The 16,636-nt window shown below is 43.2% G+C and overlaps 1 protein-coding gene across 5 annotated transcripts in view; it reads left to right on the forward strand.

The window, feature by feature from the left end:
• Positions 1–16,636, forward strand: part of RGL1 (ral guanine nucleotide dissociation stimulator like 1) — a 157,270-nt gene that overhangs the window by 135,936 nt on the left and 4,698 nt on the right. For all 5 annotated transcript variants that reach the window (XM_048860422.2, XM_048860425.2, XM_048860426.2 and 2 more), the window contains 6 exons: positions 646–678; positions 2,537–2,658; positions 3,360–3,449; positions 6,404–6,590; positions 8,716–8,970; positions 11,674–11,788. In XM_048860422.2, the coding sequence (XP_048716379.1) occupies positions 646–678; positions 2,537–2,658; positions 3,360–3,449; positions 6,404–6,590; positions 8,716–8,970; positions 11,674–11,788 (802 nt within the window). The remainder of the gene's footprint in view (positions 1–645; positions 679–2,536; positions 2,659–3,359; positions 3,450–6,403; positions 6,591–8,715; positions 8,971–11,673; positions 11,789–16,636) is intronic.

Below are 16,636 nucleotides of genomic sequence, written 5' to 3' on the forward strand. Positions count from 1 at the left end.
GAAGTCATTGGGAGCTGCAAATACTGAACACCTTTGAAAATCAGCACACTTTTTTGGGTGCTTAAATATGGAATTAGGAGCTACACTTTAGGTATTCAAGTTTGAATATTTTGGTGTTTGTAGTGAGGATGAGTTAGAATGTTTTTGGCTGGGCTGGTAAATTTTCTTGATAGTTTTGCAAGGATGATCTAAAGGAAGCAGCTATGACTCAGAATACACACAAAACTTAATTCTGTACTGGGTTTGTTTGCCAGTTGTGTGTGTACACGTATCTATGTGTGTTCACTTGGCTCTTACAAACTCAAGGTTTGGGAGCACTGGCTTGAGCCACTTACAGTGCTGGCAGAATTTAAGCAGATTTCTCACACACACAGTTCTGTCAGCACACATCTGCCAGACCTGAAACATGCTATACCTGTTCCAAAATTGGAATTTCCTTCTTAATCAAACTGCCATTCAGTCCAGAGACAGATCTCCAGTCGGGACTAGCATGCAATCAGAAAACTCAGGTCTTTAGAAGGTCCTTGCTCAAAGAGACCATATGATTGAATTCCGTATTTCTTCCAATCTTTGACTTTTTACACTGCTGTTGAATATATTCACTTTGGATTCTTCAGTGATCCCTGTTTTCTTTGCTTCATACAGGGTGGGCTGATAAACTTTGAGAAGAGGAGACGGGTAAGTCTGAACTTCTTCCATGACTAGCATTTTGCTGCCACCCTGTTGTACAGAATCCTGCTTGTACTTTACTTTAAGACAGGGATCGGCAACCTTTGGCACACTGCCCATCAGGGAAATCCCTCAGCCCACGCTGCTTCCCGCAGCAACCATTGGCCTGGAATGGCAAACCGCGGCCAGTGGGAGCTGTGATTGGCCAAACCTGCGGACGTTGCAGGTAAACAAACTGTCCCGGCCCCCCAGCAGATTTCCCTGATGGGCCGTGTGCCAAAGGTTGCCTATCTCTGCTTTAGGGACTTACTCTTTTCCCTTGGTGCATTCCCAAAGACCATTGACTTCAATGGGAGTTACCTGCAAATAAGGATAGAACAGTAAAGCGCTATATGTGTGAGTCCACGCAAGCCTGAAGGTGGGGCATGAAGGAAGGACTGCCATTAATTAGATGGGTGCTACAGGGGAAAGGAAGTCCTAAGCACTAGGCAGTATACAGAACATTTATGCATGGGGACTGTATGTTCACTGCCCATGAGCATCAGTGGAAGAAGTCTGTTATCTCCTAAATCCAATTTATCAACAGCAGAACAGACCTGCTAGTAAGTGAAGCTTGCTTTTTAGAAAGTGTAGCATGAGTCTCGTAAACTTCCTTAGTTTGCTGCATTAATCTGCTTCATTGGATCCAAAGAAAGGATGCAGGGGAGAATGAAAGGGTGATATGGGGCGGAGAAATAAATGCTCTCAGCCTGCCCTTTCAGTCTGCCCTGCATTGGTTGCACAGATAAAGAGGTAAAGAAAAGCCGTGTAGAAGACAACATGCTTGGGTCATATCTGTCTGAATAAAGACAAACCAAAGGCAAATCTTTTCAGGGACTCAGTGCAGACTTTGATTTTGCTGTGATAGGGCCCATTTCCTTACTCTTAACTGATTCCCAGCTCCATAAACCACATTTTAAACTTCCCTTTTATTTATGACTGGGTGGCTCAGGGTATTGATAGTGGGGCACAAAAGCTCCTGTGACTATGTCACCAGCCCAGTTCAGCCCAGACTGGAAGCAAATGAAAGTTATTGCCATCTGATGGTTGATGGGTAGTCTCAGTCCAGTTCCTAGTTGCTGAGTCTGCCCTGCCTTCTACCCTGTGCTGTAATTTACACCTCAGCAAAGCATGTGTAAAACCATACCAAATCCGAATTCTCCATTCATTCACACCAGAAGTAGCATAACACACTCATGTTACACAAGTATAAATGGCTGCACAATGTACAAGGCAGTGGAAGACAGACTGCTTCATCAGTCATCACTATGGACACCCTTGTTTGTAGTCTCAGCAATGTAAGGTCCAAATAAGCACAGAGAATGAACTCCCTCTAAGGGTGATCCATCTGGGTCAGGGATGAGGTATGTGAGTGGGACAGAGTAGGGAAGCTTTCACTGCTGTTTTCCATGATGTCCCTAGTCTATGACTTCAGTGTGCAACACTCTCATTCTGGCATCTAATGCCAGTGCTAAACTCACATTAGAGTTTGTCTCTCTCAAAATCAGTTATACTGAAAGGCAGAGTTCCTGGTGTTGGAAGATTGTCCTATTTTTCCATATTTTAACCTGTGGAGCTTTGTTGAAACCTGCAAAAACCAAAACCTGTTCAGGAAAACAAAAGCCAGATTTTTGTTGTTGAAAAACTGCTTTGTGGTGTCTAAAATTGCCTGGGTATTCAGTTAAGAATGAAGCAGTCTTTAGTTTGTCCTGTGATTATTGGTGCATGTGTTCTGCCCACTTATCCTTACTTTGTATGTGAATGAGTCTGTATTTGGCTTTGTTTTGGTTTCTAATTAAAATTCCTATTTGATTATTTGTTTCCTCAGGAGTTTGAAGTAATCGCCCAAATTAAGCTCTTGCAATCTTCCTGTAATAGCTATTGCATGACGCCAGACCAAAAATTCATCCGATGGTTCAGGAGACAGCGGCTATTAACAGAGGAGGAGAGGTGAGACTATCGATGCACTGAAGGGAGCATGTTTTTCATGTCCAGCCTCCCATCTATGTGTATGAGCTATATCTGGCTTAGATAGTCTCATAGTATTTAAATAGACTGTAAATCAAGGATACAGCATGTATGTGTGCCTTTTAATACACAGCTGGTGAAAACTTGGTTAACACTTTGCAGGATTTAGTTTTGAGATTGGTAATTTGGTTTTCAACTTTAAAATGTTACAGTGTGTTGTGTCTGATCTATATGTCTGTCGGTCTGTGTGTGTGCTTACATATACACTCAGTATTACCTAGAGGTGTGAACCTACGATAAATCACAGTACTATAAAATTCATCGCGAAAGGACACCAATTTCAACTCACACAGAGTGACGGTGTTCAGTCCTGTCCTGCACTGTATAATCCCTTTTCTTAGATTGCTATTATGATAATAGTTAATATGATCAGAAAAACACATTTAAGTTCTTTTTAAACTATTGTAAAAAAAAGCAAATACTCCTTTCCTCAAGGTAAAATGTGTGCAGGCTGATGTTTGTTTCTCTGTGCTGTATTGCGGTAACCTCTTGTTGAAGCTGGAGTAACTGAATCTCTCTCTCTTTTTAAATTATTGCTAGTCTGAGGCATATTGCGGGCATATTGCATGATAATAAAATGATATTTAACTCTCTCAAGTAAACAAATCTTCCCTGTTGTGTAGTTATGGCCTGTCATGTGAGATAGAAGCAGCTGCTGACACTAACACTACGTCACCGAAACCTCGGAAGAGTATGGTGAAGAGACTCAGCTTGTGAGTATGCCAGAAGGGGTCATGGCATCTGCTGAATTAGTAGAGGAATGACCTGAATAAATCAAACAAGAAAAATGTATTCCACCAGACGAGGAGCTTGGCAGGGAATCTGATCACGTTAAAGGGATATTGTCAGCTAAAAGTTCATAATTACATCTGAAATTGTTTACTAAATTATTGTTCCAGGTAATACTTACAATGACTACAGCTGAAAAAGATTAGAAACAAATCATTCAGTGGTTACCAGCCTTTTTGGGAGATAGGAGAAGTAACAAATTTAGGGCCCACTTATAAACTCAATGACGCTGATGTTGTTCAGGAATAACATCACCAAATACAATGGAATTACACCTGTGCAAAAGCGAAGTAAATGAGATCAGACTGTGGCCCACAGTTGGTTTAATTTATTGTGTGTGCAAAAATTTCCTGCAGAATTGTAACATGCAAATTAGAGCCACCTAAAATAAATATATATAAAGTCTCCATGTGCTGCCCTCACACCCTGCCCTGAGCTGCAGCTCCTATTGGCCAGGAACCATGGCCAATGGGAGCTGCGGGAGCAGTGCCTGCAGGCAGGGGCAGTGCACTGAGCCACCTGGCTGCCCCTGAGCCTAGGAGCTGGACATGCTGGTCACTTTCGGGAGCTGCCCAAGGTAAGCGCCACCTGGAGCCTTCACCCCTCCTGCACCCTAACCCCCAGCCCTGAGTCCCCTCCCACACCCAAACTCCCTCTCCCAGAGCCCACACCCCCTCCTGCACCTCAACTCCCTGTCCAAGCCCTGAGCCCCCTCCCATACCCAAACTCCCTTCCAGAGCCCACACCCCTGCCCCTTTTGCACCCAACCCCCTGAGCTCCCTTTTGCACCCAAACTCCCTCCCAGAGCCTACACCCCCTCCTGCACCCCTGCCCCAGGCTCAGCCCAGAGCCCCTTCCCACACACCAAACCCCTCAGCCCCAGCCCAGAGCCTGGTGAAAGTGATTGAGGTTGGGGGAGAGCGAGCGACAGAGGGAGGGGGGATGGAGTGAGCGGGAATGGGGCCTCAGAAGTGCTGGGGCAGGGGCAAGGCCGCGGGAAGGGACAGGGGGCCGGGGAAGGGTGTTTGGGTTTGTGCAATTGGACAGCTGACAGCCCTAAAATCAGCCTGTAAGGTAGGTATGTACTATCTACCCAGTCACCTGTTCAGTCTAGTTCAGACAGGTGAATATGAAACATTGCTTAGCAATTCAAGCACAAGATTGTGGGGAGGGGAGAAAGAGCATGAAGCCAAGAGTTGACTAAAGAGACAAAGATTAGGGAAAGGAGACAATAAAGAGAGAGGATCTGAAGGAATGTAGGGAAAACAGGAGTGAATGGGGGCAGAAATCAAGGGGGCTCAGCAAAAATGTGTAGAGTCTCAAAGGTGAGTGTGATATGAGAGAAGACAGGAAAATATTTGTGGAGGGGTGACATGGTCAGGACAAGAGGAGAAGATGAATTTTACAGCCAACATCAGAATTAATATGAAGATTGAAACCTGGCTATTAACTCCTCATTTCCTGCCTTAGTCTTTCCCCTGGGTTCCTCAGAACAGTGGACAAACATAAATTCCATGCAAGCTCTGTGGCAATCTAGGATCCTTAGCAATAGACTCTTGTTGGCTGAGTATGTCAATTCTGATCATCATAAGATCAGGGTAGCTGTTTGGACAGGAAGGTATTTGTGTTTGGTTTTGTCCCTTTGAGTTGGTTATGAAGAGGTGTGGGAATAGCAGAGTTGGAGACTGTAGCTGCTGTGTCTGAATTGAGTTGTCTCTCTAACTCTTTCTCCCTGGCACTGTGCCTAAACTGTGTATGGTAAGTGTCACTGTTGAGTCTGGGTTTATCCTTCTATTTCCCACCATATTTCAGTGTAGCTCTTGTATTGTAAATTAGCATAGGATAGTTAGGCTGAGGTATTTGTGTTTGCTGTGTAATCTTTGTTTTAAAACTTGTGGTACCTGCAACCTGAATATATTTTGCAAATTAATACTATAATAGTGCTTGGCATAATTCTTCTCTAGATGTTACATGGCACCGTTCTGGGTTCTGTCCGCTGATGAGATGCCTTGTCAGCACCAACTTAATTTGCCTCACCTCTTCAACATATTGTTATACCAAATTAGGTTCCCTCTAGACTCCTTAGACTGACTTAGACCCAAACTCAGAGGTGAGTTTAAGTGAATCTCAAAGAATATAAAGTCACATAATTTACACCTTCTTCTGGCCTTCTAATTGTATGTATAAATTATACCCATTTAGAGTCTTAGGGAGAAATTAATCTCTGGTGCAACCCTGTTGAAGTCATTAAAGTCGCACAAGGAATGAATTTGGCCTTTGTAGGCTTAGTTTGAGTCCTTTGTTAGGTTAGACTTCCACCCACTCACTGACGTATCTTAACGCTTAATCTCTCTTCTGAATTTTGCCCCCCCTCTATTCCCCGAGTCTGAGTGCAAGAGATTCTAAGATGATGTAATTTACATGTCAGAGAGGTCAGAAAAGAAGCAAGAAAAGCAATTAACAGGAGAGTGTAGAAATGTGTGAGCTGAAGTAGGCCGCCCCTTACTTTAATTTACCTTTTTCCGGCTCATTGGTGTGTAAGTTACACCAAATTAATCACTCATTGGTCAGTGAGTCTAAGGGAATTTGAATAAGTGTAATGGAGTCTAGCTTACCCCACGTAGTACATTACCCCTGAATCTGGCTCTGTGGTGTGTGTGTGTGTGTGTGTATTATATATTATTGGGGTACTAATGTGTTGCTGTTTAAGGAATTCTTATGGCAAATCTTACATGTAATGTGGATGGAGCCAGGACACCAGACCACTTGAGAAACAAAATAACACAGTGGACATATGAATCAAGCGTCATCTCTTTGCTCAGTCTAGCAACATTCTGTAGTTGTATTATTTACTTGGTATATTTTGTGTTCTTGCCAGACTGTTTCTGGGAGCAGATGTGATCACTAATAGCACACCAACCAAAGAGCAGCCCAAATCTACTCCAAGTGGGAGCTCTGGTGAAAGCATGGATTCTGTCAGTGTATCATCGTGTGAGTCGAACCACTCTGAGGGTGAAGAAGTCTGTATCACCCCCATAGACACTCCTGATGAGCCTCAGAAAAAGGTACAGTCTAGACACTTAGTTCAGAAGGCTTGCAGCATGAATACCCCTGATGAATAGTTGACCCTTCCTAGTATAAGCAAAAGCTGAATTTTCAGTTGCATTGCACACTCATGTCTACTGTTATAACTGACCAAGACACTACTTTCAAGGAATGGGAGTATCCTTAAAAATAGATGTGATGAAAGTAGAAAAGATCCAGGTCAGGCTTTTTATACAATTCCTTTTATGAGCAGCTTTTGGGTGTTGCCAGATCTGTAGCATATACACAGGGGGAACCATTTTTAATTTCCTGGGGTCAGCTTTTCTTGTGGGGTCCGGAGGGGTTTTTAGGTAGTCATGTAGCCATTTAACAACACACTGCTAGATCTGTCTCTCTCAAGACACCAGTTGTGGGAGTGACGGAGCTGTCTGTAATGGCATGTTTATGCTGGGAGGTTATTGGCTTCCTGGCAGTGGGACCAACAGACTGAAGTGTGTGTGTGCAAATATCAGATTGCTTGCGGTGTTCCTGAGGCCCAGTGAATGGGATAATGGCAGTGAGAGGAAGGGCTTAGAAGATTTCCATTCTCCTTTTTTAAAAAAAAAACAGGGAGGCAAAGCCCTGTGGAGGCGAATGGAACCAGCAACAAGCATTTCCTCCTGGAACATCTCAGATTGAATGAGCTCATCTGCACTTAGCCTTAGGGTGGTTGGATTTTCTGTTGAGCCCCTGATTCTGCTACAGAGTTGCCTCTTCTGGAAGCAGCTGCCTTCAGTGGTCAGCATGGTGAAAATGGCTGTGTCCTCACTTCAGAAAAGGCAGGTTTTTTTACACTGCTCACCCACATTAACTACACTGCTGTAAAATCCTAGTAGAGAGAAGGTTTCTGTGGTTTTTACCATGAGGGAGGCTAGGTGACGTAAACACTATCCCCCTGCTTGTGGTTGACCTCACCTAGTTCACCATGCGGTAAAACTGCAATGTCTTGTCTCCACTAGGATTTTACAGCAGGATAGCTAATGTGCATGTGTTCTTCTTCTTCTGTAAAACCACACCGGTTTTTGGCAGTGAAGACAAAGCCTAAGGCACTGTGCAGGGGAAGCTGGGGATGTGTGGAAGTGGGTAGCTGCACTGACACAAAAAGGTGTGTGTAAATGATTCATAATAAGGTAGATACTGCCCATGCTGCAGGCCCAGGGGAGACTCCACCAATATGGCAGGAGGAGAGAAGAAAATATCAAAATGAGAAGCCAATCAGAGGGGAATTGGAGAAGGGAAAAACCAACAGTGACGCCTTGTCTACACACAGACTTGCACCTGTTTAATTAAACGGCTTCAGTCAAACTGGTGCAAGCCCTTGTGTGGACTCTCTTATTTCAGTGTAAGAGTTCTTTGAGTGATTGCACATGTGCATTCCACTCCTGGTGTCTGTGCCCCTAGCCCGCCTTGTGCTGCTTATGGCCCACGATGGTCATGGGAACTCTGTTCTATACCAGAACAATTATCCTCTTGACCTTTGTAAATATAGTGTGTGTGTGTGTGTGTGTGTGTAGTTAGTCCTGTTCTCACCCACTGCTGTGCTCATTAGACGTGACAGCAGCTAATCAGAGAGATTGTTAAGTGCACCAGGCTGCTACCCTCAAATCAAAGGATGAGTTGCCAGTGAGGAAAAGGGTGTTTTGGGGATATTTGACTGTTTGTGTTTCACCTAATAAAAGAGCCCACTTCCCTTTGATTTCTGCTGACCTACCCCTGCTCTTCGGGAGCTTCTTCCTAAACTAGTTTCCTTCTGCAGTCTGGCATCCCACAACTTTCTTTGGTTTGTTGTATCTGCTCCCACCTGCTGGTCTGTTCTCCAAAGAGCAGCAGAAAACAGAAAGTGTTCTTTGTAGTGGAGTCCAGCAGCACCCAGACAGGATAGGGTTGGCGGGTGGGAAAGTTTTTAATGTGAATAGTAAATTGTCAGATTACTACCTGCAGAGGTGAGAATGCCACTAAGAACTTTAGAAACCGGGCATGGACTTTACAGTAACTGAATTCCTGATTGTGCCTCTCTCCCCCCTCCCCCACCCCAGAAATGAAAATTCCATGGTCATGTTTCTAATTGTATGTCGTTTTTTTCTTAATTTATTTTTCATTACTTAGCTCTCTGAATCCTCCTCCTCTTGTTCCTCCATCCATTCCATGGACACATCTTCCTCAGGGGTGTCATCTTTAACCAACACTATCTCACCCCCTCCTTCCTTAACCTCCAATCCCAAGATCCACAAGCGCTCCATCTCCGTCACATCCATTACCTCAACAGTATTGCCTCCTGTTTACAACCAGCAGAACGAAGACATGTGCATCATCCGGATCAGCATAGAAGACAACAATGGCAACATGTACAAGAGTATCATGGTCAGTGATGTGGAGGAGTTAAATGTTTTTATTAGTACTGAGATGTTTTTGTTCAGGGTAACCAATTATATGCAAGGTCTCAGCCTTGGTGCAAATCAAAGCAGCTAAGATTTTAAATGCTAAGGGCCACATCATGTCCTTGATTTGTGCACACCAATCTTCACAATATGTTCCATCTTCTAAAATCCCCCTGGGGTTTCGGTTGGCTTCAGTTCATTGCTTGTCCCAAATTGTTGTGTAATGCTACTGGTAAACGTGCACTGCATTCCACTTTTAGAGGTAGCTGCATTTTAGTAGTGGACACCCCCACTGCTCCACACACCCATTCCTCCCCCCACACATCCCTCTTGAGTTTCAGTTCTTTTGAGTGAAAGATGTTATTTAATAATACCTGGTACTTAACTATATAGGGATCTCAAAGGGTGTATAATTGTAAGGTGGTGGTATGATACAATATCCTTCTGTCGTATCTAATCTATCTCTAATGCATCCATCATTATGAGATTTGGATTTTAATCATAATCTTTGTCCCAAATTCAAAGTTTTATTTGTATTTATTAGAATTAGTTGAAAAATCAAAATAAGTTTCATGAAAATTTCAAACAGGGTTTTGTTGTATGGGTTTTGGAAACTGATCTATTTTTAGTTTATCAAAAATTTCCCCAGAGATTTTCACAAATTTGTAATAAAAACATTTTTTTCAATATCAAAGACTAAAATTTTAAAAAATAAATATTTTTGATATTGAAAAAAATCTCACCACCCGATTGAGTGGACAAGTCAAAACTGGCAATGGAAAGAAAGTCCTGAAGGTAGAAAACCAAAATGGAAAATGGAACCCCCCTTTCTCCTCAAATCATAAATAAAAACAATAAAGGAACATTGAGAATGAAAATTTAAAAAATGGAAAAATACTGAGAATATCAGAATATTTTTCTCAATTTCATTTTGAAAAATGTCCAAATTTATCCCAGTTTTCTCCAAATGAAAAATGTTAACCACTTCTGCTGTTAGTTTTGGGGATGGAAGATACAAATAACAAATTTTTATACTTGAGGTTCTAAACTCAAATGAGGAATGTGGCAGGTTTGACTGAGATTGCATGTGCCAACTTTCTGCCTGGAGGGAATTTTTTTCTCAATACCCCCTAAAACTAGTGACTGTACAATGGAAGGTCTTACAAGCTTTTGAACTGAGCAGTGTTCCCTCTATAATGAAAACTACCAGCAAGTGTGCAGCAATGCTTCCATCCTATAGCTCCATTTGGAATCCCTCTCATCCAGGTGTAGATGATCCTCTGTGAAACATTTCCCTTTAAAGGGAAACTGTCAAGATATAGACCATGAACCAGATGCGCAGCCCTGTAGCTGCTGCTGGCACAAAGCGGTAACAAAGCTAATGGATCTAAGCAATGCTCTGATGGCACAGGACTGCTGAAGTCGCTTCTTCATCACTCCCTCATTCCAGCTTGCAGCAGAGTGGTCATGATTGGGACTCTGTTATGTCCAGGGGATCCCAGCTGATTGAATGATCTCACACAGCTATAGACTAAGGCCTGAGCTACACTAGCGGGGCGGAGTTGTTGAACTGAGATACACAACTTCAGCTAAGCAATTCGCATAGCTGAAGTCGAAGTATCTTAGTTCGACTTATCTGGCCGTCCTCACGGCGGCGAGTCGACCACGGCGGCTCCCCCGTCGATTCCGCTTACTCCTCCTGCCGAGTACAGGCAGAGTACAGGGATCGATTTATCGCCTCTAGACAAGACATGGTAAATCGATCCCCGATAGATCGATCACTACCCCCGATCCTATGGGCAGTGAGGACGTACCCATAGAAGAGAGCAGTCTTCATGGTGGTCTCTTATATCAGGGACTGACAAGACTTAGAGGCTCTAGGATTGGTGGCAGCATATACAACAAAGCATGTATAACAATGTAAATGTCACTATTGACGATGCTATCATGTTTCTCTGGGCTGGGCCATTTTCCTATGTTGACTTCTTTACATACCTCACCTATGCCTCACCCACAAGCCATGGAACAAACACTCCATGTTTTGTTTTGTTTTGTTTTTTGTTTGTTTGTTTTGAATGAGTGAATCAAATAAATATTTTGCAGCTTGCAGGACACTTTTTTTTTTTTTAAAAGGAATTGATCCCTCAGGTGCTGCAAAGAGCTATGAACTATGGGCCTGGGAATTTTTCTGCTGATTTCAGTGTGCTTGAGATGCAGCCCTAGGTTAGTTCAGAACAAGTGACACTTCCACAGCAGACTGCAGACTAGATACAAGGCCAAAACTCTTCACAAGGTTTCGAAGCAAGTATTTACCCCATTAGATTCCAAATTAATTGCTGCCTATGAGCAACAGATGGAGAAATTATTTATGTAGAAATTTTAAGCCAAGTACAAATGACACCTCATCTCTCAACACATTTGCTCAAGGGAGCTGATTATGTTATTTACTGATCTCGCAGTTGGTGCAGTATCTATCTTCCTGCATAAAAGTCGTAAGTAGCACATTTTTGTGCCCACTAATAGCTACTATCTAATTCCTAAGAGGCAATAGTTTCTTAGTGCTTTGGGAAACTCACCCCCAGACCAAGTGATGAATTCAAAGCAGACTTTTATACATCAGTTACAATGTTTAGATAACAAGTAAAGTGAAGAAGAAAAAACCCTCATTGCAAAATTTTTTTTCCAGTTGACTAGCCAAGACAAGACTCCGGCTGTCATTCAGAGAGCTATGTCAAAACACAACCTGGAGGCTGACCCAGTCGAGGATTACGAACTTGTTCAGGTCATCGCTGAGGACAAAGGTAAGAAAACAGCGATGCTTGCTGCTTAAAAAGCTCTTCAGATTTTGTAGGAAGAAAGTGAATATGAAGGAACTACAGAAACACAGTGGATTTTTCTTCTGACAGACAGTTTCAGTAGATCTGTGATTGATTCATTGATCACTATAGGCCTGTCCTCCGCTTTGGATATGAGCAAGTGCAGAACAGGATGATGTACAGTCCAAGATCCCAGCTTCAGAGTGTAAAGAGACGTGAAGTCAGGGCCACAGGGGAATGAACAAAGAGCTGGGAGTGTAGCATGCAGATTCCATGCTGCCGAAAAAAACACAGGGAACACCGGGCCATTTCCCTGAGATCTCTGGACATATGATTTGCCTAGCTGCATACTCCTCCCAGCCTGCCCCTGTACTGACAGCATGGCAGTTTCCCATTAACTGGACTCCACCAGCTATGTAGTCCCTACCATCTTCAATGGCATGTGCAAGCTACCGCGGGGAAGTTTGTCCTGTCTTGAACAGCAGTGGTCTCTGCAGCAATTTGCAATGAAAATTCTCTTGCAGTACAGCACAGAGAGCAGCTGCTCCCTGGCTCCCCCTCACTCAGCCAGGCCTGGTTCCTTTTTATCCACAGACCATTTCCCACAGAGGGTTAGCATACAGGTATTTCCTCACCCTGCACCCTCACCTTCTGGCCATCTGACTTCACTATCCTTTGATTCCCTGCCATGGTACAGAGTGGAGTTGAGCGTAGCTTACCTGCCTTCATATATAATACGGATCCATGAAGTAGTGAGCACGACAAATCAGATAGGCACGTGCAAAGCAAAGCCTCCATGCAGGAACATAAGAGTTGCCACACTCCAACAGACTATCCGGAGGTCTGTCTAGTCTACTGTCCTGTCTCTCACAGTGGCCAGTACTAGGTGCTTTCAGCCTGCCTAAATTCCCAGCAGTTTCAAAGGGGCACAATATACTTTACTTCCTGTTCTTAATTGCTGTGCATTATGGCTGCACACTGTTAATAGATGTGCTTCACCCGAAACAGGGCTATGCTTCAATGATCACTGAAATGATTTCTCTACTGTATGCAGTTTGTGAATCTATTGGTAAAGCAGATTAAGATCCTTTTCCATATAAGATCATTATTTTGTATTATTATTACTAGAAAATCAGATGGCTAAAGCCATCTGACTCTAAAGTTTAGAGTCAGTATGGGGATGACGTAAAAATGGTTTTTATACCTTCGTGCTTAGAGCCTGATGCAGCAAGGTACTTGGTATGTGCCTAAATTTGAAGCATGTAATTCCACTAGTGTCAGCTTAATGCCCCTACTAGCTCTCTATGAATCCTGTCCTATTAATGTGCTGAATTAAAAGTAAGATGTTACTCCTGTAATCCCTGAAAAGCCCATTCAAGTGCGAAAGAACAAACTGGATTCTCTTCTGCCTAATGAATCTTCTACAAACTTGTCATCTAAGCTCTGGTTCTGAACCCTTATTCTGGGCGATGGATGTAAGAGGCAGAAAGAACCCAGCCAGATTTGTCAAATGCTAGGTGGAGTTCTGGGTCTGGTAGTTAGATCCAAACAAGCTTTTTCTGTAAATTGAGCCGATTTGAACTGTAACAGAAGGATAATGACCCAAGATGTGAGTGCTGTGCTCTCACATTTCTAACCATAACCTCCCTGTCAGGAAATCACTATATTAGCAAAGCTCTGCCTCATTCCCTAGGATCATTCAGTCTTGCCATGCAGACCCAAGGATGTATACCTGGCATGAAAAAGCAGCTCTCTCTGAGAGCCTTTTCATTATTATCTGTTGGAGGCATTCCAGCCCGCCCCTTCCTCCCTGCACAGGGCAAACCTAATGGGACACTTCATGACTATGCAAAAGAGGGAATGATTTATTTAGGACTGTGAAATTGCATTTAGTCTCAGCTGCTGCAGAGATCTCTTGGGCTGCCATGCAGGGAAGCTATTTATTGATAGTCTACCAGCCAGATTTAAAAAAGTGTCTTGTTAATGATGGGTAACCCATCAGCTAGAAAAATTTCATTGCTATCACAGCCTAGGCACCTATCTAGTGATCATCAACAGGGTGGATGTAGATGGTGGAAGTGGTGCCATTTTTCTGTATCACATAATGTATGAACATTTTCAGGTATCCAATCCGAAAAAATTGTTAAATTGCAAAAAGGGCCACAACTCCAAGAAACGTAGTCTGATTTTGACCAAAACTGGCAGAGAGCTGCATTATCAAGTGTATTTAGAAGCTATGTACTTAAAGTAGTACTGTTTTGGAAAATTTGGGAAATATTTAGCCCCATGTGATATACTTTATGCATTTTCACATACATTTTTGCCATCAGTTAAAGCAAAAGTCTGCAGTCATACAACAGTATGAGCTTGTTTGTACCATGTAATTTATCACAAAACTTGTCATTCTTTGTAGCATGGAGTGATCTGAGAAAAAAAATTGGCTGCTAGTTTATATTTTATGAATATTGGCTACTGTCCAATGACTCCTTCATTGGCAACTGATATTAACACAGGGCACACCAAGATGAAATATTTTCAGGATATGTTCCACTCTCTGGGCCAAAACTGGACCTATGTCGTGTATGGTGAAGCTGCAAATCTACTGCAAAGCACTGTTGATTTAAATGGAGGAATCAGAACAGATTTGACAATGACCACCTTGAGATGGGAGGCATGCATCATGCAGCAAATTTGATGGGTGATACAGCATTTATGGTGCTTCAGCCATGCTCTAAGAGGGAAAGCATATAACCATGGCATTAGAATCCATAAACTTATGAATGAGGCGATGACTCGCTTGAAATGGGTGGCACTTGGCAATTCCTTGAACATTGATGTTCTCCCAGAAGATGAGAAGAGCCACCTCTTGGAGGAAGCTCGAACACACATTGAAGCTTTTGAAGATGTGGCACAGGCACACAGAGAAAACAGAGTGGAAGCACAGAATGCTCTGGCAGACTTGATGAACAGCGCCCAAGCATTGTACCAGCTCATGGACACTTATGTTACCCAAGGGGAAAACTGTTCAGATACATTTCCATCCTGGGAAAACTAGGTAACACATTGCTTGCAACCACGGATGGATTACATAGCAGCAAAGAGAGGCAAAAACAAGTCCATGGAGCTTGAAACCTTTGCAGAGATGATCCCACTATGACAGTGTAGTCATATGAATTATGCCAGATGGGTTGTGTAAATGTAGCAGAAGCCAGATCTCTGGAGGAGGAGAAGCCAGCTATATATTGTGCCCAAGTTGATAGGAAGCAGTGTACCAGACTGCCAGACTCTTCGGTGGGGTACTTACACCGTGACATGGTCATTGAGCAATCTCTGAACAAGGACTGTAGGAACCATCAGCATCTTTGCACCAAAGATAAGGCTCTGACCAAGGATTACCTGACTGCACGTTTTAAGGCAGCTGTAACAGCTGTGACAAAACAAAGGTGTGGAATACAGCCTTCCATCTCCACAAAGAAGCTACCACAAAACACATGGCTGCCGATTAAATTGCTGTCCAACGTATTAAAAAGTTGTGCCTGAAAGAATGACAGATCTTTTTAACATTGAACCTGGAACAAGCCCACACAACAGTCACTTTTGAACACTGCAACATCTACTGTGGCCCCACCTGAAAGTGCAGAAGGTTTGTGCATGATCAGAGAGACTGGCACACAATAAATTAAGCTGTTCATAACCAGATGTCTGCAAAGGGCTAAAGAAGACCTCTTTTAGCCCATAGAAAGGCATAATCTGAAATCATTTGGTAGTCTCAACAAAACAATCAAACAAAAGAAGCAATCAGCACAAGTGATAACTATTGATCATCAGATATTCAGCAAGCTGACAGTTTTTGCCCAGTCCTGAGATGTTGATATCCAGTGTTTGATGAAGCATAAGCTGGCACCTGTCCCACTTTCCCTCTTCAATTTGGGTGGATCTCTAAGAAAGATCCAAAAGAGCAACACGCTGTCTTGGCTGGAGAAAAATCTGTCAATGGTTGAGCCACCAGCATCTGATGAGCCAACATCAGCTATTCTTAAACTCAGGATGCTTCTACTGCTGATGTGCAATGATATTGGCAAGTACAAAACTTTTGGAGAGCTGTCTGATCAGCTGCTGCACACTATCGTCAGAATGCAATGTCAATACACTGCTATTGTTGGTGACAATTATGCAAATGAAGAATCAATCAAATCTGGTGAGAGAGCCCACAGGGGGAATGTCCAAATGCAAGACAGTTGGAGCCCCCACTCTGTTTACAGCGTTACCAAGCAATGCTTGCAGATGATATCAAATTCAAAGACTAAATCTAACATTGCAAACTTTCGCAGTGACTGGATCATGGTGTGTGGACAGAGATTGACACCTGGTCATTACATATACCTTGCTGGTGGGTTTCACCACATCGCACGTGCAGTGAAAATAGATTTGAACCAGACTCTCGCAGAACCTGGGTGAACACCTAAATAGGGGACTGTAGAGGGAGTCTCATGGTCCCTGTGGCCCAGTTACTATTTAATTAAAATGGAACAGCTTCAACAAGAGATGAAAAGCCGCCGACACCTGAATAGCCCTTAGTTCAGGGACTGGGGCACTCACATGAGAAAAGGCAGATCCCTATTCAAATCCCTTCTCATCAGGCAGGGGTGGGGGTGCGGGTTGAACTAGAGTCTACCCCTTCCCATGTGAGTACTCTAACCACTGGGCTAATGGTTACAAGCAAAAGCTGTTCCTCCTGTCAGAAGACTCCTCACGGAGGTGACAGGTCCCTGTCCAAATCCCTGTTCCTCATTATGCTCACCTGTATCCAGTGTGACTACTCATCCCTAACTA

This window comes from Caretta caretta, chromosome 8 (genome assembly GCF_965140235.1).
Source record: "Caretta caretta isolate rCarCar2 chromosome 8, rCarCar1.hap1, whole genome shotgun sequence".
Taxonomy (NCBI): Eukaryota; Metazoa; Chordata; order Testudines; family Cheloniidae; genus Caretta; species Caretta caretta.